General features: G+C 34.9%; 1 protein-coding gene across 1 annotated transcript in view; it reads left to right on the forward strand.

Annotated features, from left to right (window-relative positions):
• LOC150105578 (alanine--tRNA ligase, cytoplasmic-like) overlaps positions 1 to 22,870 on the forward strand; it is a 270,365-nt gene that overhangs the window by 52,704 nt on the left and 194,791 nt on the right. The window contains exons 4-5 of the mRNA XM_090394928.1: positions 1,682 to 1,827; positions 21,259 to 21,462. Coding sequence (XP_090251054.1) covers positions 1,682 to 1,827; positions 21,259 to 21,462 — 350 coding nt within the window. The remainder of the gene's footprint in view (positions 1 to 1,681; positions 1,828 to 21,258; positions 21,463 to 22,870) is intronic.

A 22,870-nucleotide genomic window follows, 5' to 3' on the forward strand; every position in this document is an offset into this window, starting at 1 on the left:
TCCCACATCATTCCCCCCCCTCCAGGAAAGAAACATTCCAAACATTTGCTGTAGAAATAACACTAAAATAATTCTCTAAGAGTTAATCACCAATAAATGCTAGTTATTTGATACTTTGTGCATTTTACAAACTCAAATAAAATGCATAGAAATTTTGTTATCCTCAAAATTTTGCTAATTTCTGTTGTCCTTTTCTTTATGTAAATTTTATTATTTAAAGACAAGTATCGAAAGTAGCGAGAGCCTGTGTAGTTCAGTGGATGTTGCGTTTGCACACCACAGTGCTTGGCCGCACGAAAGAAGATTTGATTTCGAATCTAGTCAGCGACTAGAGAAAATTTTTCTAAGCCTTTTTTCAACTGGTTCCCCAAGTTAGTCGATCTCTGGCACAGGCAAGTAGGTTTTTTTCTTCTGGAAACTTGGATTTTTCATCCCTTAAACTCAAGAAAATCGACCGTAGAACCCACACTATTTCAGACATTAAATATATTGTAATATAAATATATAGTAAAATATAAGGCATGGTCTCTAGGTTGCAACTCCTTTACAGTTAATCCGTTAATAGCCCTACCATAAAGGGATTAAAAGCAGATTATGCTAATCTCATGATAGAAGACAGAAAACTGCCAGAGGTGTTGGCCTGTTGACCTTGAAAATTGGACATTAGTAGGAATATTTCATCCCCTTCATTCTGCCAGGTGTTAAGGAAATAAACACTCTGTATCTCCACTGGATGTCACTTGAAATTAATGTCCATGGGACATTACTTGGAATATCATCATCATCAAATTTCCTATATACCCTCAGGGATGTATCAAATTGTGAATATTTATTTGTAATTATATTATTATTATTATTTTTAATCAAAATGTGTTGCATATCACATGCATTGTTATTACTGTAATTAATATAGCTGCTAAGTTACTAAAATCATCTTCAGGCAACTATACAGAAAATATACACTGAAAATGTATACCAGTTAACCAATAACATCACATTTATTCCAATAAAAACTGAAGTTATATTTGGTAAGAAGATTTTGCATCACATGGCATTTTTCTTTCTTTTTTCCTATTATTAATCTTTTTTATTGTCTGTAGTGATTATCACCAGCAGTGAAATTTTTTTAAACTTAATTAGGCATGTGCATTTTTTATCACCACTATAAAAATCACTATGAAAACAGTGGCGACCCAGCAATATAGTTTATATAATGGCAGTTATATAAACTAATCTACTAAATACTTAGTATTTATGAACTGGTGACCATGGTCTTGGAGAAATATGCCATGACTAGAATTCAGTAGTGGGTGTTTAGGGATATGATACTCTCTGAAAATAGATGGCTTTGTTAAGGAGAATCTACTAAATACTGCTAAATAAGCAATAATCATAGAAACACATGTGTACCACAGTAAAAATTAATTTAGCATATAGATATTTCATCTTATACATTGTAAGACACCATTGATGTGAGCAAAAGTATAAACCATTGGTTTACACCTTTATAAACTGAAACTGTGAAATTGTATATTTAATTTTACATGTATAATGTAAGATGATCATTTCATGTATAAATTGCATACAAGTAAATTGACTGACTCTTTAAATTTGTAATAACTATATACATAATATTACATAATATATTATATACATAATATAATATTCATTTTATTTTCAGAAAGAAGCTTGCTATATGGCTTGGGATTTGTTAACTAATATTTATAGGATACCATCTGAAAGGTTGTATGTGACTTATTTTGGTGGTGATGATCACTTACAGTTGAAGGCTGATACTGACTGTAAAGAAATTTGGTTGAATTTAGGGTAAGAAATGTTAATTGGTTAATGTCCATAAGTATATGATACTACTTTTAAGGTAGCAGTTAATTTATTTTCTTCCATGTGTATTTTGTTTGCTTTTGGAAAATTAGAATATTCCTTGATATGTTTCAGAATGTAAGTGTCATGCATTAATTTGTAGCAGGTAACATACATAATTCTAACATTCATTTGAAGAGCGGAAAAAATGCTCTATGTGAGTGGATGATTTATCATCATCCTGCAACGCAATCTGAATCCTGATTTTTTATGGTAATTCGAATTGTATAGTGTGTGTGTTTTCTAACACAAAAGAATGATGCATTTGTTCTTCATATGTGCAGGGGAAAGAAGAAAGTTAGAGGCTACAATTTTGATATTTTCACATAAAAATATATAAATATTGTAACATCTAAAGATTTTCCTTGTGCTCCATGTTGACAGATCATCATCATTAGTGTTCTGTCTCTTGGCAGGTCCAATGGTATAACTCAGCAGATTTTCTTCTTCCAATTTCCTCTGTCTCTTGCTTCCTCCTTCATTTTCTGATATCTTCTTGTTCCCATTATATCATCAAGCATCATTAGTCGTCTTCTTCCTCTTGGTCGCTTCCCTTCAATTTTCCCTTCTATCATTCTTTTCAGTAGGCTGTCTCCTCTTAATACAGGTCCTATCCAGTTATGCTTTCTTCTTCTTATGGTCTTTAGTAAATTCCTTTCTTCTTCAACTCTTTGTAATACTTCTTCATTGGTGATTTTTTCAGTCTACTTTATTTTCTCCATTCTTCTCCATAACCACATTTCAAATGCCTCCAACATTTTATCTTCTTTCTTCCCAATTGTCCATGTTTCTGACCCATATAAGGTCATACTCCAAATATAGCACTTAATAAGCCTTTTCTTTAGATTTTTATTCATTTTGTTAATAAACAAATTGTTGACAGATAAATGGAATTAATTTGTTTTGAATAGAATTAGCAGAATAAGCGCTTTTGACAGATCAGTAGAATTCATCTATCAAAACAAGAGATAGGAAGGTTATACTGTCTAACAAAAATAAATTCTGTGAAAATAACTGTTTGTGGTCAGTTTTCTTATGTAGGTTTTTGATAATATCAATGAAACTTGTATATCACATCTCAATTTCTGGTTGTAGAACATTTTGCATTTGTCTTAGTAATTTTTCTTCCAAAATATAGTAGTTTTCAAAATAGTCTCTTTTTAAGTTGAAAAGTCTAACCAACCAACAAATTGATCATGCATAACCCCAACCTCCCCGATTTCTTCCCTTCTTGTTTTCAACTGATATAGACAAAACAAAAATTGCACAAGCTTTTATCAGTTACTACTTAACAGTGATAAGAGGTGTGCATGTGTTCCCTCCACCACAAACAGCCTCCCCTTCATGTGAGGAGGCTGTTTGTCGTGGAGGTGATCTCCCATTATGCCACTGACACTTTTTCAACCTTATTCTTTTCTGTACTTTTCTTCCTATGCTCTTCACTGTTTCTCCTGAGTCAGGATCAGTTGGCTAGTAGGCTTTCCAACAATAGTCAACAGTATTGCAGTAAGTCTCTTTCTCCATGGTCTGGGGACAGAGCCATCATAGGCTTACTGTACTGATATGGCATCTGGGGTAACTCTAGCATTTTACTCGAGAGCACAGTCATTGTTTGACTGATAATATATATCTGGCTCTGTGGTTGGTGGAGAGCTCTGGCACTGAACCAACTTTCTCCTGAGAATGATCGTATTGGGCCTTTTCTTTTTTTTTTTTCTATGCTTTTCTTCCTGCATTCTTCACTCTGCTTCTCTACTTCTGAGACTTTTTTTCCTTCTTTACTATCCTTTTGCTTATCAGGAGTCCAAGAAACCATTGGGACATCAGCTGAAAACCGAAACAAGAATACAGAAAACCACAGATGGCAATAAACATAAGTACTCTTAATATTGCAATCAGCTGGCAACATGCAATTGGGAAAATGTCACTCTTCTTCATCCAGAAGGATTGGCAAGATCTCCAAAATCAGTTGAAAAAAAACTCTGTTTCAGAGGACATTCCTTGTTGAAGCACAGGGATTATGATCTGTAAACTACTTTGTGGAGCATCTATTGGAGGAATACGTTAAACTTTTCTAAAGGCATAATATCAGAGCGGGACCTCCTTGATGTTCCTGATGGGATTTGCTCTGAATTGAAAACACAGCCATAAGAAGAATCCTCATATGCAAGAATTGTTACCTGGTTCCCACTAGAAATATCATCCTTATATTCAAAATACCTAAAACTACTAACATCTGTGAAAGCAAGTTATCTCAACTATCTTTTCAGGCTCTGTGCCATGCAGACTATACCGAAAAGAGTATATAAAAAAACATGCAGGTAATTTATGTCTGTACATGAATGCTAGGAGTCAGAAACAAAGGGTAGTATTTGTTATCTTGGTCAATACGTTGGGACCTCAGATTTTAGGCATTAATGAGACCTAGCTGTCAGAAGCAGATATACTAACTGGTATTAAGTGTAAAGGATACAGTATTTTTAGGAAGGATAGACAGGATAGGAGAGGAGGGTGTGTGTGTGTGTGTGTGTGTGCGTGTGCGCGCGCGCTCGCGTGCGCACACTACTGCTAATGATATTGAATGACTTGAATCCAGTTAGTGTTGAGACCAGTGACTGCAATACTAGTAACAGTTTTTCACATGGCACTGAGTTTGAAGCCATCTGGTGTGAGGTGGAGTCTAACAAGGTCAAATACATAGTGCGGTGTTGTTACAGACTGAGTGGATCAGTTGCTAGTGAGGAAGAAATGCATCACCAAATAAAGATGATGGGTGAGAAATGAGTAATCATAATGGGGGACTTTAATTATTCAAACATTGATTGGGTAGCAGTAAAATCTCATGAGAAGAATGAGACTGAATTATTTTATATTTTATAATCCAGTCCCATATTCTTCAATTTATGCAGCAGTCTTCCTTATTGTATTCTGTCAAAAGCCTTAGCAAAATCCAAATCACCATAATACTTTTTGATTTTGCAAAGGTAAATTAATCAAAAACAATCATGGTGTATCCATTCCCCTTATCTAACTCAATGATAACATTATTATAGAAATTTCTCATTGAGAGAGGTCACATATTACCTGCACCAGCTGTCATACATGTTCTTGAATTCATTCACATTATTTGCACTCTCAACATCCAATGGCAATCCATTCCAATGATCCACCACTCTATGAGAGAAAAATCTAGCTGTCATCCCCTTCTTGATGGAATTCATTCTCAATTTCCAAGGGTGCCTTTTGATCCTTTCCCCACCCATAATAAAATAAAAATTCCATCTACTGAAATCCTGTATAATGAGAAAGGATGACAGGGCATCCTTGGAAGTTGAGAATGAATGCCATCAAGAAGGGGTTGACAGCTAGATTTTTCTCTCATGGAGTGGTATGTCATTGAAATGGATTGCCATTGAATGTTGTGTGTGCAAATAGTATGAATGAATTCAAAAACGAGCATGAGACCTCCCTTGATAAGAACCCGACTCCCTGGAAGTCTCTATTATTATTATTAATCATCACAATAATAATATCCCAAACCTTTTGTACTGCTTTGAATGTCAAAAGTTTAGTTATTCTCAGGCTGTCTGTCGTGGCTCTGCCATCTATATTCACTGTGATAATAAAGATCATGAGAACAAAGATCATGAAAGCAGTCAGTTCCAGAGCAACAAAAGAAAGAAAAAAGTTCTGTGACATGGTTGCCAACCTCCTTCTAGGGGATGACACTTGAAGAAGATAGTCAGCTCTTCTCCTATCAGTAAATCATGGATTTGACAGAATCTATTATACAAGCTGCTGTGATAGCAGTACCTAAAACTTCTAACTAGTTTCCACTTTTCCTTCCTAAACCTTTGGTGATAAATGCTGATTTAGCAGCTAAGAATGCTCTGAATAAACCTTGGAGAATCTTTCTCAGATGCTCCACAACAAATCTGATTGTTTTCAAATGTGCATGTGCCCGAGCAAGATATATTCATGATCAGCCATCAAAAGGAATCCTGAATCCAATATACATCTCTAGAATAAGATCATCCAACAGCAGATATAGGTCTAAAATAAAATTCAGAAGATGAAGGGCAGATATATACCACCCACTTTTGATCAATGAACATAATGGATGTACAGTTACTATTGAGTCTGCAGTTCCTGGAGTTTCCTGGCTCAGAAAAGCAAAGCAGAAAAAAGTCAAAATCTTTTCTCTTCAAACAATATAGAAGATTACAATACAATCCCCTGTTCATAAAACAAGAGCTGAACGCTGCCTTGCTTAAATGTCTCCCAACCATTTTTAGACCAAATAACATCCATTATTGAAATGGTTAAACATCTTTCATGAGAATTTTCTTTGAGAATTGGTTGCCAGAATCCTGGCAAAAAACAATGATTATTGCCTTTCCTTAGATAAGGATCTAAAAATTCCAATAAATCATTGCCTAATCACTCTGACCAGTTGCTTGTGTAAGATTCTGGAAAAAATGGTGAACTCTTAGCTTTCATGGTTTTTGGAGAGAAACAATCTTTTTCCAGAACACAGGCTGGCTTCTGTAAATATCACTCCAAACTGATCATCTAGTTCGACTAGAAGCATCCATTAGACATGTCTAATTTAGTGCCGGTTTTCTTTGATATGGAAAAAGCATATCAAAGAAAATTGGAGAGTTGGAATATTAAAAGATCACCAAGAGGAGGGAGTCTCACAAGGTTCAGTTTTAAGGGTCATGCTTTTTTGCTAATCAAGATTAACTTGATAACCAAACAACTTCCTTCAGTTGTAAATAATCCCCTCGGTGTGAATGTCTTTATGATCTTCTGTTATTTGTGTAATATGAGAGTTATAGAAAGAACAGCTGCAGCAAGATATTGACCATCTTTCAAAATGGGCACATTTGAATGGTTTCAGATTTTTGTAGTAGAAGAGTTTCTGTGCTTTTTTGCTACATATGTGATCTTCATCCCACTCAGACTAGGACAAATTGTAATCCCAGTGCTACAGGAACCAAATTCTTGGGACTCGTATTTGACAAGAAACTTGTTTTTTTCCTCTCATATGTGCCAGTTATAAGATAAATGCCATAAAATGAAGAACATCCTCTCCATGTCTTCTACTTACTGGGGTATTATTGCTGATAATTATTTTTACTCCATTTGTACCCTTCACTGATGAGATCGAAACTTGATTATGGGTCCAAAGCATATGGTTCTGTCAGAGATATAGAGAGTGTATGCGGTGATGATTGGATTCTATCCACCATTAAGCTATAAGAATTGCAACAAGAGCATTTCAAACTTCACTGATCTCTAGTCTCTATGTTGAGGCAAATGAACCATCTTGTCGCTTCCATATCAACAGCTGTCTCTGCTTTATACATTACCAAAATAAAATCTCTGCAAATCATCATCCAACATGACCAACTACTTTTTTGCCCACAATGAAAGAAGCTGTACATCACTCATTCAAAGCTCCAGAAATAAGGGTAGACAATATTGCACAGATGTCATCAAATACGTTACCGCTGTGTCATGCATATATATATATATATATAGCTCTGCATCCTTTCTTTCTGCAGGCTATTCAAACATTCCACACCCATCCTGTTGTCTACCAGTAGCTCTTTCAAGTCCATAGAACATAATACTCTGATTTTGAGTCTATTTGCACAGGTGGTGTAGTGAGTCTTCTGCTGTCTTCTTAGATAACATATATATCTGCTCAAATTCCACTAGAATGTAACAGTTTTACTGCTGAGCTGTATGTGATGGAGTTTGCCATAAACTACCGACAATTGTAAAGTTACCAAAAGGTGCATCATACATTCAGATTCACAAAGCTCTCTACAGGCAATAAGGCTACAGCTGCAGAAACATCCTGGGCTCGCTTGTGTTCAACATATCCTCTCACAGTTTAGGAAGCTATATTTGGATGTGCACTTCTGTTGAATACCAAACCAAGTTGAGATTAAGGTAAACAAGGCTGCAAATACTGCAGTTTGATCAGCTTGTTTCTCAAGATTCTGCTATTTACCTGCTCTCTACCCCAATTACAGGCAGATCTTAAGACAAACTATTTTCCTAGCGGCAGTCATCATGGAATAAAGAGAAGAACAAGCTCTATCAAATGAAGCCCGAAATCAAATTGTGGGTCCTGTTTACTTAGGGACAGTAAAAATGTGTTCTTGCTTGGCTCTGCATAGATTACATTATCTTACAGACTCCTTATTGGTGAGTGATGATTTCCTGTGCATGAATTCTTTGGTACCAGTATAACCATCATCACATTTTAATTGACTGCCCTTGTTTTGGTGAGTATTATAACTATTTTAGCATATTCATAACCTGTCTGAGCACTATACACTCTAATAGATTTTTTCCAGTTCTTCAATTATTCATTTTGTGTTTAAATTTTTAATAATTTTTTTTATAAATTTTAATAATTTTAATTATAAATATTTAAGCATTAATATTTATAATTGTGTGTGTGCTTATTTATTTATTCATATGTAGTTTGTCCCCTTTGATTGGGCAGGTTGAGCTCTCCTAATGAGGGATTAGGTATATATATATATATATATATATATTTTATGACTATAAGTCCATGTGTGTTCATGGGGTTGGTTTGCCTGTTCTGAGGGATGAAAAACCTGAGATTCTGGGTGAAAAACCAAGACAGATAAAGTTCCTCACATCATAGACAGGAATTGAACCCAAGTCTTTCCAACTGAAGGACTTCATCTATACTGACTGAGCTACAGAGGCTCTTATATATATATATATAAAAGATCATTAATATTTATAATTGTATATAAATGTGTTTGTGTGTGTGTGTGTATATTGTGTATATAAGTTTTGTTTATACAGATAGTCCTCGACTTACAACGGCCAAAAATTATTATTGAAAATTCTCTAATTTAACTTTGCTGCCAGCATATACACATATATATCACATTACTTTTGTACACTCATTGCAGTGTTGCCATTAGTCGATAAGCAAAGCCCATCACCAATACGCAATTGCCGCTGCTGTTTCATCCACTTCTAACTTATCACAGCCTTTGGCAGGTTAGTTGCTAATCAGCAGTCGAAGTGTTTGTTTCTCTCTTTGAAATATTTTTGTATCTCGTCATAACCCTATCATGTCCAGTAAGAGAAGTAATACTACTGATGATAATTCCAACATAAAAAAGAAGGCAATGAAAGCTTTAAGTTTAGATGTTAAAATGAAGGTCATTAAAGCATATGACAAAGGAAAGAAAGTCGGTGAAATAGCATGAGATGAAAAACTATCGCATTCAACTGTTTTAACAATTATAAAAGATAAATCAAGAATAATGGAGGCAGCTAAAGGCACAGTTAATATGAAATGTACAGTTTTAATGAAAAAAAGAGAAGGGCCAATTCATGACATGGAGAAGCTTTTAATGATATGGATAGATGATCAAATCAACAAGAATATTCCTCTCGGTTTGTTTATGATTGAAACAAAAGCATGCAGCCTATTTGACAATTTAAGGAAACAACAAGAAGATAAATACGACGAGCATACATTTAATGCTAGTAAAGGTTGGTTTTATTGATAAGTGTTTATGTATTTTTTTCTTAAATTTTTCTTTCTTAATTTTGTATTTATGTATTTATATGTATATGTGCTAATAAATAATTTATAAAGATTTATGTAAGTTTATACATTTTTAACCGTTTTAAGTTAAATAGAAACCTAATTTGTGAAAATATTATAACAGAAATCACACAAATCAAGAATTAACAAAAGTCCTCGACTTGCGTCAGAATCGATTTACGATGGAGATATTGGAACATAACCCCATTGTAAGTCAAGGACTACCTGTGTGTGTGTGTGTGTGTGTGTGTGTGTGTGTGTGTGTGTGTGTGTGTAGAAAGTATTTTACCTTGGGTATAATAAATGTTAAAAATACCAAGCTATTTTAAACCTGGTTTTACTCCATTTCCCAAGTAAGCAAACAGACAGATAAGTCAAGTTTGCACCTGCAAGTGTTGCAAGTCTAGCTGACTTGCACGTAGTGCAAGACCAAGGCAACTCTTGGTAAGCTCTGATCACTAATCTTAATATTTACCCTTAATGCAAAGCACATCTCCTGGAGGAGATGTATGATGTTTTGCATTAAAGACAAGGGGCCACTACCCAGACCGGTTTCGACCTTTATTGAGGTCTCATCAGTGGGAGCCAGGCTAGAAATACCAAGATTTAGTAATTCAGAGCTTATAAGTATTTTAACAGAACAAGTTACCATAAGGTGTTTTAACCTTATTAAATAAAAATCTCAGGAGGAGATAAAAATGTAGACAGTATTTTACCTTGGGTATAATAAATGTTAAAAATACCAAGCTATTTTAAACCTGGTTTTACTCCATTTCCCAAGTAAGCAAACAGACAAACAAGTCAAGTTTGAGGTTTGTTTACCAAGAGTTGCCTTGGTCTTGCACTACTTTGAGGGTCAGCTAGACTTCCAATACGTGCAGGCTCAAATTTGACTTGTTTGTCTGTTTGCTTGGGAAATGGAGTAAAACCAGGTTTAAAATAGCTTGGTAATTTTAACATATATATATATATATATATATTGTGTATATAAGTTTTGTATATGAATATAAATACAAAATTAATAACGGAAAAACTCACGTAAAAAGATTATTTAATAGTATAATTTTCGCCTGTGTGTGTCACAGGCATCTTCACTACATTTTAAGCTCAAATTAAACAATAACTGACAATTCCAAAAAGCGCCACCTAAGTAGCTAGTGTAAGATAACTGAAAAGGTCAATAAATTTCCTAACAACAAAAAAAAAAATTATATATACAATAAAAAAGTTAGGAAAGATTTGTAAAGTACTATCTCCCATAAAGGGGATAGACGGTTTACGTCTGTCCCCTTTTCCGGGAGATAGTACTTTATAATTCAGCTTATCTTTCCTAACTTTTTATTGTATATGTAATTTTTAAAAATTTTTAAAAATTTTTTTGTTAGGAAATTTATTGACCTTTCTTAGGTGGTGCTTTTTGAAATTGTCAGTTATTGTTTAATTTGAGCTTAAAATGTACTGAAGATGCCTGTGACACACAGGCAAAAATTATACTATTAAATAATCTTTTTATGTGAGTTTTTCCATTATTAATTTTGTATTTATATGTCTGCTCATGGTTTACCAATATTAAAATTTATATGAATATACATATTACATATACGAGGGTGGTCTGAAAAGATCTTGGCCTCGACCATAGATGGCAACACTATTGGCAAGATTTTCTTTTTCTAAGTTGGTACATCCGTTATAAGCATCAATGTGAAATTGCAAGTCATTCTATCAAGTAGTTTGTTTTATACAGCTGTCAGCAAAAGTGTTGTCTGTATCCCTTGAAATGGATAAAATTCAGTATTGTGTGGTTATAAAATTCTTTGTAAAAGAAGGTTTAAAGCCAAAAGAAATTCTTTCGAAGTTCATAAAAGTGTATGGGCACTCTTCTTTGTTTTCGGCAATTAAGAAATTGGCTGCCAAGTTTAAATGTGGCCGAACCAGCTTTGAAGTTGATCCACGTGAAGACGTCCAAAGAGTGTAACAATACCAGAAATCATTGCTCAAGTGCACGATATGGTATTGGATGACCAGCGAGTCAAAGTGCCTGAAATTGCTGAGACTATAATCATTTCAAAAAAACTTGTAGAATATATTTTGCATGAAGAATTGCAAATGAAAAAGTTTTGCAAGATGAGTGCCGTGCTTTCTTACAGCATCTCTGAACAGTGCTTGGAGCATTTTAACAAGAATAAAACTGATTTTGTGCATCGATTTATTACTATGGATGAGACTTGGATTCACCATTACACACCAGAATCCAAACAGTAGTCAAAACAGTGGACAGAAGCTGGTTGTTCAGCCTTAAAGAAGACAAAGTCAGTTTCCATCAGTAGGAAAGGTCATGGCATTGGTGTTTTGGGATGCTAAAGGCATTTTGTTTATTAATTATCTTGAAAAGGGTAAAACAATAACCGGGGAATATTATTCCGAGCTTTTAACCAGACTAGACAAAAAAAAATTCGTGAGAAAAGACCCGGTTTGCAGAAGAAAAAAATCATCTTTCATTAGGATAATACAGCTGCCCACAAACATGTTTTGGCAATGGGAAAATTAAAAGATCTGCACTATGAATTGTTGGAACTTCCACCCTATTCCCAAGATTTGGGTCCCTCTGACTTCTGTCTCTTCCCAAAACTAAAACTCTTTCTCGCTGGTCAGCATTTTTTCTTCGACTCAAGAGGTGATTGCAGCTGTAGAGGGGTATTTTGCAGATCTTACTGAGAACCACTACAGGGATGGGATAATGGTGCTGGAGTTTCACTGGAATAAATGTATTAGTCTTAAGGGAGATTATGTTGAAAAATAAGCATAATTTTGAAATTATAAATTCGTTTTTTCATTGTTAGGCCGTGAACTTTTTAGACCAACCTTGTAGATCTCATTTTTCTAATATCTTGTTTCATACCTTGTTTTTGTACTGTTTTTATAACCCCCCCCCCCCTTTTTTTATCGTTGATTTTATACATAGTTTCTACAACTATTTATGCACTGTATCAAATACTGGTTTTCCTGTATACATATGATGTTATTTATTTATTTTTCTTTATCTGTTTTCTTGTGTACTCTTCTAAACTTCATATTAGTGCATCATGAACCAGTAAACCTCAAACAAACCAAGCATATGTGTGCAGTTTTCTGTACTTGGGGGGGGGGGGGGAACTGAGTTTTATTTGGTTGCAAATAACTACAAAGATAATGAAACCTTTGTCACTAAAACTTGTGGCTTTTTCTGGGTTAAAAACTGCATAAAAATAAATGCAGTATAAAGGCAAACATAAACTATAACATTACTAAAACAAACTATGTATGAAATGGCCAAAACCATGCAGAATGTGGGGAGGTGGTATGAGTCCATTTGTTAGACTTTTCGGCCAACTATCTCCACACAGTTCTGAACAAAGTTGTCTGAAAAGTTGAAGTCTAACATATGGAAAGATCTGATAAGAAATTTCCAGAATTCCCACAGGATTAATGCTTGATTCCTATTAAGTGACACTTGTGAAAAGTTGACCATAAATAATATATTTAGTTTAATCCTTTATCCAAGTGTAAGCAAACAAAGTTTACACCTGAAGTATCTTCAGAACTGGAACAACTCGTGGCAAAGGTGGACTAACTTCAAATCACTTGCCTTAGTATCCTATAATGCAAAGCACATCTCCTTGCAGACATGTATAATGCTATGCATTATGGGAAGGGTCACTACCCAGACTGGTTTCAACCTTTGTTGAGGCCTCTTCAATGGGAGCCAGACCCAGAGGTGATACCAAGGTTGAAGCAATGCAGAAGTTATATATATCCCTATACAAGTTGCCAAAAGATGTCACACATTATTAAATTACTCTGGATTAGAGAAAGATGTTGGAAGTTTTTTCAATTGGTTAGACTATAAATAATATATTTAGTTTAATTTTTTATCCAAGTGTAAGCAAGCAAAGTTTGCGCCTGAAGTATCTTCAGGACTCCTACTGAAGAGACCTCAACAAAGGTCGAAACTGGTCTGGGTAGTGACCCTTCCCATAATAAATAGCATTATACACGTTTGCAAGGAGATGTGCTTTTCATTATGGGATACTAAGGAAAGTGATGTGAACTCAGTCCACCTATACCACGAGTTGCCTCAGTCCTGAAGATACTTCAGGCGCAAACTTTGTTTGCTTACACTTGAATAAAGGATTAAACTGAATATATTATTTTATAGTCTAACCAAGTGAAAAAAACTTCGAAAAAAGTTGACCATAGTAGATTATTGTATGTTGAGAGCAGTAAAGTTGTCTTCAGTATAAGGCATGGGGCTCTTATTCCACTCAGTGTTGTGGTGTGGGTGGGAAAAATGAAAAGTGTGAAATGAAAAAATAAAAAATGATATCTCTAATACGTTCTTTTTGTTTTATTTCAAAACTTCTTGATGTCTGGCCTATGTAAGATAGGTCACAAGTACATGAAATATTAAAGTCCCTAGAATGTTTGTGGAAGGGGTTGTAGTCTTTAGGAGAATGAAATAAATATCATATAGTCAAAATAGGCTTAAAAGCCATCCTGTTGTCATGAGCTTGAAGAAGGGGTAGCGACCTTCATAGAAAGTCTACAATTGTATGGGATGGCAACTGAAGTCCTGTAGTGAATGTCAGAATTTTGCCATGGAACAGGATTAGAGAATAGCAATTTGTGTACGAGTTTCTGTGAACATTCGTTGTGAACAAGTTGTTAGAGTAGAGTTTGTAGTTCTTTATGAAGTTTTCATAAATTTAGTTTAATCCTTTATCCAAGTGTGAGCAACACAAAGTTTGCACCTGAAAATATCTTCAGGACTGGTCAAGGTAGTGCATCTGTTGGCAACTCGTAGCAAAGGTGGACCAAGCTCTCATCACTCCTTGTCTCAGTATCTTCCATAATGCAAAGCACATCTTCTTGCAGACATGAATAATGCTATGCATTTTTGTAAATTATGGAGACAACTACTGTGTTTGAATAAAAACTTTAGTTTAATATAACTAAATTTTTTACCATTCAGATCATCCATGGAAATGATACCCACAAGTGCTGCAATCGCTATGGTAAGTTAAAGATTCGTATTTCCCTCTTGATCAATCGGTTGGCCTTTTTAAAGAGATGCAGAGACAATAACCTTATTCCTATCTGCATCAGGCTAAAAAAGCAATTTACGTCCGCTAAGGCACTCCGGATTTACGACCACACAGAAAAAGCAATGCTTAGAGAACAGATTCAAACAGCCCGCCAAAACCTAGCTACAACACAAAATCTGGTTTCAAACTTACAATCTGAACTATCGAACTATATTAATCCGGACATTCTATACGCACTTGAAAGAATTACTGACAATTTGGCCAAATATACCCTGGAAAAGAATAAAGAAAAACTCAAGACAAAATGCCACAGTTTGAAGCAGCGGCAAAATATGGTGGCCAATCACAGGGATCCATCCAATCAGAAGACTTCCTCCCCGATAAACACCAACAATGAACAACAAACAAGGGAGACAAGGAGCAACCAACCACCGGCAAGCAAGAACCAAGTGATCAACCTATTGAGCCACACCCTGAACAACGGCGAACTTACGCTACCGAATAAAGGACTCAACTACGCAATAGCACCTTAAAAGGTAAACAAATTGGATTTTATCTACCACATTAAAAGAGGCATCAGGTCTCTACCTAACAATATAGCAGATAAAATACGATACAGATAAAACATTTACAGATAAAACATTACTAGAAACTAGTAATGTCCTGAACACTAAGAAAACCATACAGAACAATCTCACAAAAACAGAATTAGCAGCAATTAAGTCATTAAAAGCCAAACAAAACATAATAATAACGAAAGCTGATAAAGGCAATGCCACTGTTGTCCTTGACAGGTCAACATACGTACTTCAAATGAATCAACTAGTAGCCGATAACAACACATATAAAATAGTAAATTATAACCCAACAAAAAGGATAAAGGATAAAACAGAGAAACTACTCAAGTCTGTCACTTCTTGGCCACCAGACATAGTTAAAAAACTCAAACCCCACTATGCCCCCCCACCCCCCCAGAATATATGGGATCCCGAAAATACACAAACAAAATGTGCCCCTTTGACCAATCGTGGAAGGAATAGACAGTCCCAATTACCACTTAGCCAAGAAATTAGCAGCAACACTCAAGGAGTTGGTAGGTCATTCCCCCTCCTACATAAAAAAACACACAACACTTTATAAACAAAATTAAAAACATAACACTCGACAAAGACAACTTATTAGTCAGTTTTGACGTTTCTGCCCTTTTCACTAATGTCCCCATCAATGACACAATTCCCCTACTACAGAACAAATTTCCGCCCGACATTACGGCCCTCTTTGCCCACGTACTACAGTCCGGTTACTTCGTGTGGCAAAATAAATTTTACCTACAAAAAGAAGGTACAGCCATGGGCTCACCACTATCCCCCCCCCAATCGCTAACTTCTACATGGAAACCTTTGAGCAAAGGGCTCTTGATTCCTCCATGCTAAGACCGACAGTCTGGCTTAGATACGTTGATGAGTTGATGATGTGTTTGCGATCTGGCTGCACGGGCGACAAACGCTAAACACATTCCTTAGCCACCTGAACAAACAACACGAACGCATACAATTTACCATCGAAATTGAAAACCAAAATTCGCTCCCATTCCTAGACACACTAGTCACAGGTCTTCCTTCAGGCAGTCTATCCTTCACGGTCTACTGAAAACCGACACACACTGGCCAATACATACCACCACCCATCACAAAAATATGGAGTCATTAACACCCTTAAAAACAGAGCTACAACAATTTGCTCTAACCAGCAAGCCCTGAAACAAGAACTAAAAATCATCAGCGACACATTCATAAATAATGGCTATAACAAAAATACAATTAATAAAATACTCCATAAAACAACAACAAAAACGAATCTAGATTACAATAAAACCATAGCCATCCCATACGTTAAAGGGTTATCGGGAAAAAATCAACAGAATCCTACAACATTATAACCTCAATGCCACCTTTAAACCACCCACAAACTTAAAATCATATTCAACTCCTCTAAGGATCCTCTCCTCCCATTAGCACATCCTGGAGTCTATTGCATCCACTGCACCTGTAACTTACCGTACATTGGTGAAACAGGATGGACAATCCCTATACGCAAGAAAGAACACATTAGACACATTAAATATAACCATTATGGTGAAGCAGGCCTCTCATACCACACACTCAACACCTTACACCAAATCAACTGGAAAAGCACCTGCTCTTTACACCGCACAAAAACCTGGTATGAAAGGAAATTTAAGGAAGCCTGCGAAATCCTGATAAACCACCGAAATATCAACAACAAAGATGGCATGAAAATTCCAAGGCTCTGGATGGCACACACATTCAGCCTACCTAATATATAAGATCCCGCATAAGTCAGGACTCTAGCCAATCTTCAGCAAGTATTAGAAACCATTCCATACCAACTGGCTGGAATGTACATGATGTTAATATATGTATATAGATAGATACTCTGGTTGTTGTGCCCAATGTATTTCTACAACCAACAGATGACACTAATAATATTACTCTAGCGTTGATGTATAATTTATATATATATATATATATATTTTTTTTTTTTTAAATTTTTTATTTTTATTTTTTTCCACCAGAGGTCAGGCGAACAATTGTTGTAGCGGTTGGTCAGTGTCTTTAACAAACCAGTTTGATTGTAGTGAAGCTTGTTTTCTGCGTATAGTTGTATGCTCCAGAAGATGACCTTGACATAAGGTCGAAATGCCGAATGCAGATTTTAGTTATGTTAAACTAAAGTTTTTATTCAAACACGGTAGTTGTCTCCATAATTTTCAAAAATGTATTCAGATCACCGTGTAAGCTTATAATGCTATGCATTAAGGGAAGGGCCACTACCTAGACCAGTTTCGACCTTTATTGAGGTCTCGTCAGTGGGAGGCAGACCCAGAAGTGGTGACACTAAGGCAGAAGCAATGGAGAGGTCATATTTACCTATATGAGTTGCCAACTAAGTTTTCCTTTATCTCTTATGATAGAGACAATACTTTTTTGAGCATATGTATAATACCTAGTATTATACACCAAGTGAAAAGGCTTTTTTAGCTTTTTTTAGTAATTAAAACATCTCAGAAGGGTAGTTTTTCCTCACTTTTTAGTTCCAAAGTAAACATTATTTTATAGTGGAATGAGTTGATAAGTGATATCATGTAAATCAGTAGAACTGTTTCCAGATGATGAATATGTTATCTACATATCGTCACCAGATTGAAGGTTTACGGTTTGTTGACATGAGAAAACGTTTTTCAAAATTTTCCATAAATAAATCTGCATAAGGAGGTGACAGGGCACTGCCCATTGCAAGGCCAGAAAGCTTCTTGAAAATTGGTCCATTCCACCTGAACTAATTAGAATGGAGACAATGTTTGAATAGTTGGAAATCAAGAGAGAAGGATCAGATCGTCAATGATGTAATACTTCATCTATTGGAACGTTGGTAAACAAAGAGACAATATCTAGATGAGGTAGAATGTCCAGTGGCATGATGGAAATTTCAGATAGTTTCTGACACTGGATCTTTGGTAGATAAGAAAGATGCTAGGATAAAAGATAAGTAGGTGAACTGATATTATCAACAGTCGGTCTAAGATGAATGCCTACCTTGTGACCCTTCGGTAGTTCATATAGTCATGGAGTTAAAGGGCGCATTGATTTCGACTTTCAACTATTTTAAGATTTGTAGGCCAGGCAAGCATGTTGCATTAAAGATCATTGGTCACTTCATCCTTACATAATGCCAATTAGAAGGATTTTACAGGTGACATACTGCTGTGCTGTTTTCTGATGATGCAAAGAACAGGGGTAATCAGAAATGCAGCTGAAAATGCAATACTTGCAGAACGATTTGAATAGGCTGGAATTGTGGGCATGTGAAAATGGTTATCAGGTTCAGTTTTAGTAAATATAAAGTCATTCACTTTGGTGTAATGAGATATCCAATGTCATATTATATTAATGGGATTATGCTAGAAAAAACTGATCAGGCTAGGGATCTTGGTATTTTGGTAGATAGAAGTTGAAGTTCAAGGGTCATAAAGTAAAGATTGCAAATTCAACTCAGTGGATAATTGCAATGCAGAAACAAACCTTAACAGGTACAGATAAGGAAGTCATTTTGCCTCTTTAGAAAGCCTTGATACGACCTCACTTTGACTATTGTGTACATGTCTGATCTCCTGTTTTCTGTAATGATGCTGATACAGTGGGGAGAGCATTAAAGGTGATATCAGGATTGTAGAATACAGGTATTAAAGATTGATTGAGAATTTGTGTAATGTAGACATTAGCAAACCGGAGAAAGATGGTGATATGATTGAGACTTACTAACTTCTGAAAGGGTTATATACAATACCAGTAGATGGGATTTTTCATTTTATTGAGGGTAGGGAGAGGATGAGAGGGCATCCTTGGAAGTTGAAAATGAATGCAGTGAAGAAGGGGATGAGAACTAGATTTTTCTCTCATAGAGTGATGTGTGATTAGAATAGATTTCCTTTGGGGGGGGGTGAGTGCAGGTAGTGCAAATGAATTTCAAGAAAAGGTATAGCAGCTGATGTGGGGTATAAAGCCTCCCTCGATGAATCTCTGACTTCCTGAGGTTTCTCTTCATAATAATAGTAAAACATCTCATTTTCCTTCATTGTGTTAGGCTTCACCTCCTGTCATAGCTAAGTAATCAGATTTAGCAGAAACTTATTAATTCAGTGATAGGACAGTTAATCTTACCTGAAAAGTATTTATATCTGTGAATTTGGTGTGTTCTCCAGTTTCTCTGGCCACCCATTTGTCTTTCATGCAGGATTAAAAAATCTCAATTTCTGGGTGGGAAAACACTGCCACCTTTATATGAAACCAGTAATGCACCATCAACTAAAAACCCATACAAAGATTCTTTACACCTTGATACAGAATTAATAATGGAAAAAACTCACATGCAAAGATTATTTAATAGTATAATTTTTGCCTGTGTGTCACAGGCATCTTCAGTACATATTAAGCTCAAATTAAACAATAATTGACAATTCCAAAAAGTGCCACCCAAGTAGCTGGTGTAAGATAACTAAAAAGGTCAATAAATTTCCTTAAAAAAAAATAAAAAAAAATCAATACAATAAAAAGTTAGGAAAGATTAGCTGATTTGTAAAGTACTATTTCCCATAAAGGGGATAAATGTAAGCCGTCGGAGAGTCTCACATGTTTCTTTATAAAGGTGTTCCATGAGGAACTGACTTTTGTGAAGAACTCTTGTCTTTCTCCAGTGAACTCAATGTCTAGTGAAGATGGCATATTCAGGTTTAAAGTATTCAATATAAGATTGGTGTTCTTCTAGCCGAATAGAGGCAGATCTTTCCATTTGTCTGAAATAAGATAATCCACAAGAGCACGGAATCCAGTAGACACCTGGATGATTAAATTGTGGAAGCTTGTCCTTTGGAGAAGTGAGAAAGGTGGAGATTTTTCTAAACGGTTGAAAGGCAACAAAAATATTCAGTGGCTTTAAAACTTTTGCTATACGTTCACTGATGCCTTGTACATAAGGGATAGGAATGCGCATTATTTCTTCTGTGTTTGAAGAGGAAGACATATTAAAACTACTCAAAGTTCTTTTAATGAAGCAATTCTTATAACCGTTAGATAGAAAGGAAGAAGTTATATATTGTAGTTCTTTCTGTTTCTTTATGTCTTCCTCTTCAAACAGAGAAGAAATAACACGCATTCCTATCCCTTATGTACAAAGCATCAGTGAACATATAGCAAAAGTTTTAAAACCACTGAATATTTTTGTTGCCTTTCGACCATTTAGAAAAATCTCCACCTTTCTCACTTCTCCTAAGGACAAGCTTCCACATCTTAATCATCCAGGTGTCTACCGGATTCCGTACTCTTGTGGATTATCTTATTTTGGACAAACGGGAAGATCTGCCTCTATTCGGCTAGAAGAGCACCAATCTTATATTGAATACTTTAAACCTGAAAAGTCTGGACTTGCAGAACATGCCATCTTCACTAGACATAGAGTTCATTGGAGAAAGACAAGAGTTCCTCACAAAAGTCAGTTCCTCATGGAAAACGCCTTTATAAAGAAACATGTGAAACTCTACTTCTTTCTCCTAACTTAAACAGATCCAACGGCTTATGTCTATCCCCTTTATGGGAGATAGTATCAGAGATAGTATACTTTACAAATCAGCTAATCTTTCCTAACTTTAAAAATTTATTGACCTTCTTAGTTATCTTACACCAGCTACTTAGGTGGTGCTTTTTGGAATTGTCAGTTATTGTTTAATTTGAGCTTAATATGTACTGAAGATGCCTGTGACACACAGGCGAAAATTGTACTATTAAATAATCTTTGCACGTGAGTTTTTTCCGTTATTAATTTTGTATCGATATGTCTATTCACGGTATACCTCTTTTAAAATTTCTTTACACCTTACACAGGATTTGAATCTAGGTCTCTCTAACCAAAGTGTGTTGTCATCACCATCTTTACAGAAGCTCTCTAACAAGACATTTATATTAATACTATATTGGATTATCAGACTGCATTATATATTAAATGCTTTCTTTATTTTAGCATGAAGTGATAGAGCAGAAAAGAAATAACTTGATTTAAAATCTCAGTACTTTTGATGTCTAATGTCTTTTGAATCTACTATATTAGGATTCTAGAAAGTCATATTTTACCATTTGGTGTAACAGAAAATTTCTGGGATATGGGTAATACAGGACCTTGTGGACCATGCACAGAGATACATTATGATCATCTAGGTATACAAGATGGAGAGCTCTCTGCTAGGAACAGAATAAATATGTCCCGACCAGACTTAGTTGAGTTATGGAATATTGTTTTCATGCAGTATGAAAGGTTTGTTAATAATTTGGTCTATATTAACCTTAAGTTTATAATTTGGCATGAATTTTTTTTTTTTTTGAAACAGAAATCAGTTTAATGATTTAAATGGCAGAGGTATATAAAAAAGGTATCAGATTTTATTTAAAAGCATTATAGAAAAGAAATCTGCTTTTTAAATTACTGTATTGCTGTATTTTAGTGATATGATACATACGTCATAGTAGCTTTTTTAAGGGACATTAAATGCGTACATTAAACCTGTTGATTATGTGCTAATAAGACTTTTGCTATTTATAAGCAACACAAAAAGTTCATGAAATTCAATATTTTAATCCATTATTTCACCTCCATTAACTGAAACGCTTTCAAGGACAAAGATAATCAAACAAATAAAAATTGAATAGGAACACAGAATTACAAAAAATATTCAAATATTTTGACTGTATCCCCTCAGAGGTAGCTGACTTTTTTTTTGCTGATTCTGTAACACATAAATGGATTTTCTCAGAATAATTTTTCACTTCTGAATTTTTTAATGGAGACACTTGAAGAAAAAGCACCAAGGAACACAGAATTACAAAAAATATTCAAATATTTTGAGTGTACCCCCTCAGAGGTAGCTGGCTTTTTTTGCTGATTCTGTAGCACATAAATGAATTTTCTCAAATAATTTTTCACTTCTGAATTTTTTAATGGAGACACTTGATGAAAAAGCACCAAGCTCCTCCCCACTTCAACTCTTCCTCTGGCTGCACTGCATGAACAATGTGTTCATTATTTGGCAGCATGACTTTGACACATCAAATGTGTTTTTATTTCACTTTGAAAGTCTACAATAAAATTGACTTTAGAAATTGAAAATTGGAATTTTTTAAGGCTTTAGAGAAAGCAACTGACACAATGAAAAATGAAAAGTTGGTCCTTGTTGGGGATCTAAATAGCAGAGTAGGAAATGATTGTCAGACATACAAAAACATTTTGGGAAAATTTGGAGTAAAGAGCAAGACTAATAATAATGTCAAATACCTGTTGGATTTCTGCTCAGGACATGGATTGGTTATTAGTAACACATGTTATTACTGGTTATTACTAACTAACATAAAAATGTGCACCAATTTACATTATTAAAATAACACATAAGACCACAGTAATAATAACTTTTTAATTAACAAGGTACAGATATTTCATACTAAAACTAATAATACATTTTCAGTGTCACACAAACAGTTATAGGAATGGAATACAAGTAACGAACATTTGGTGGATCACCTATTAAAATACAATTGTTGCCACGTGCTAGGAAATGATAGAAAATAATAATTAATTAATATTTAAGATAATTTTTTATTTTATTTATTTTATTTTATTTTATTTTATTGATTACATAAAATAAAAGTCTCCCAGATCTTTGAGAGAGAGA

The sequence above is a fragment of the Typopeltis vanoorti genome, chromosome 6 (assembly GCF_054136105.1).
Source record: "Typopeltis vanoorti isolate ZY-2024b chromosome 6, IOZ_Tvanoo_1.0, whole genome shotgun sequence".
Lineage (NCBI taxonomy): Eukaryota > Metazoa > Arthropoda > Arachnida > Uropygi > Thelyphonidae > Typopeltis > Typopeltis vanoorti.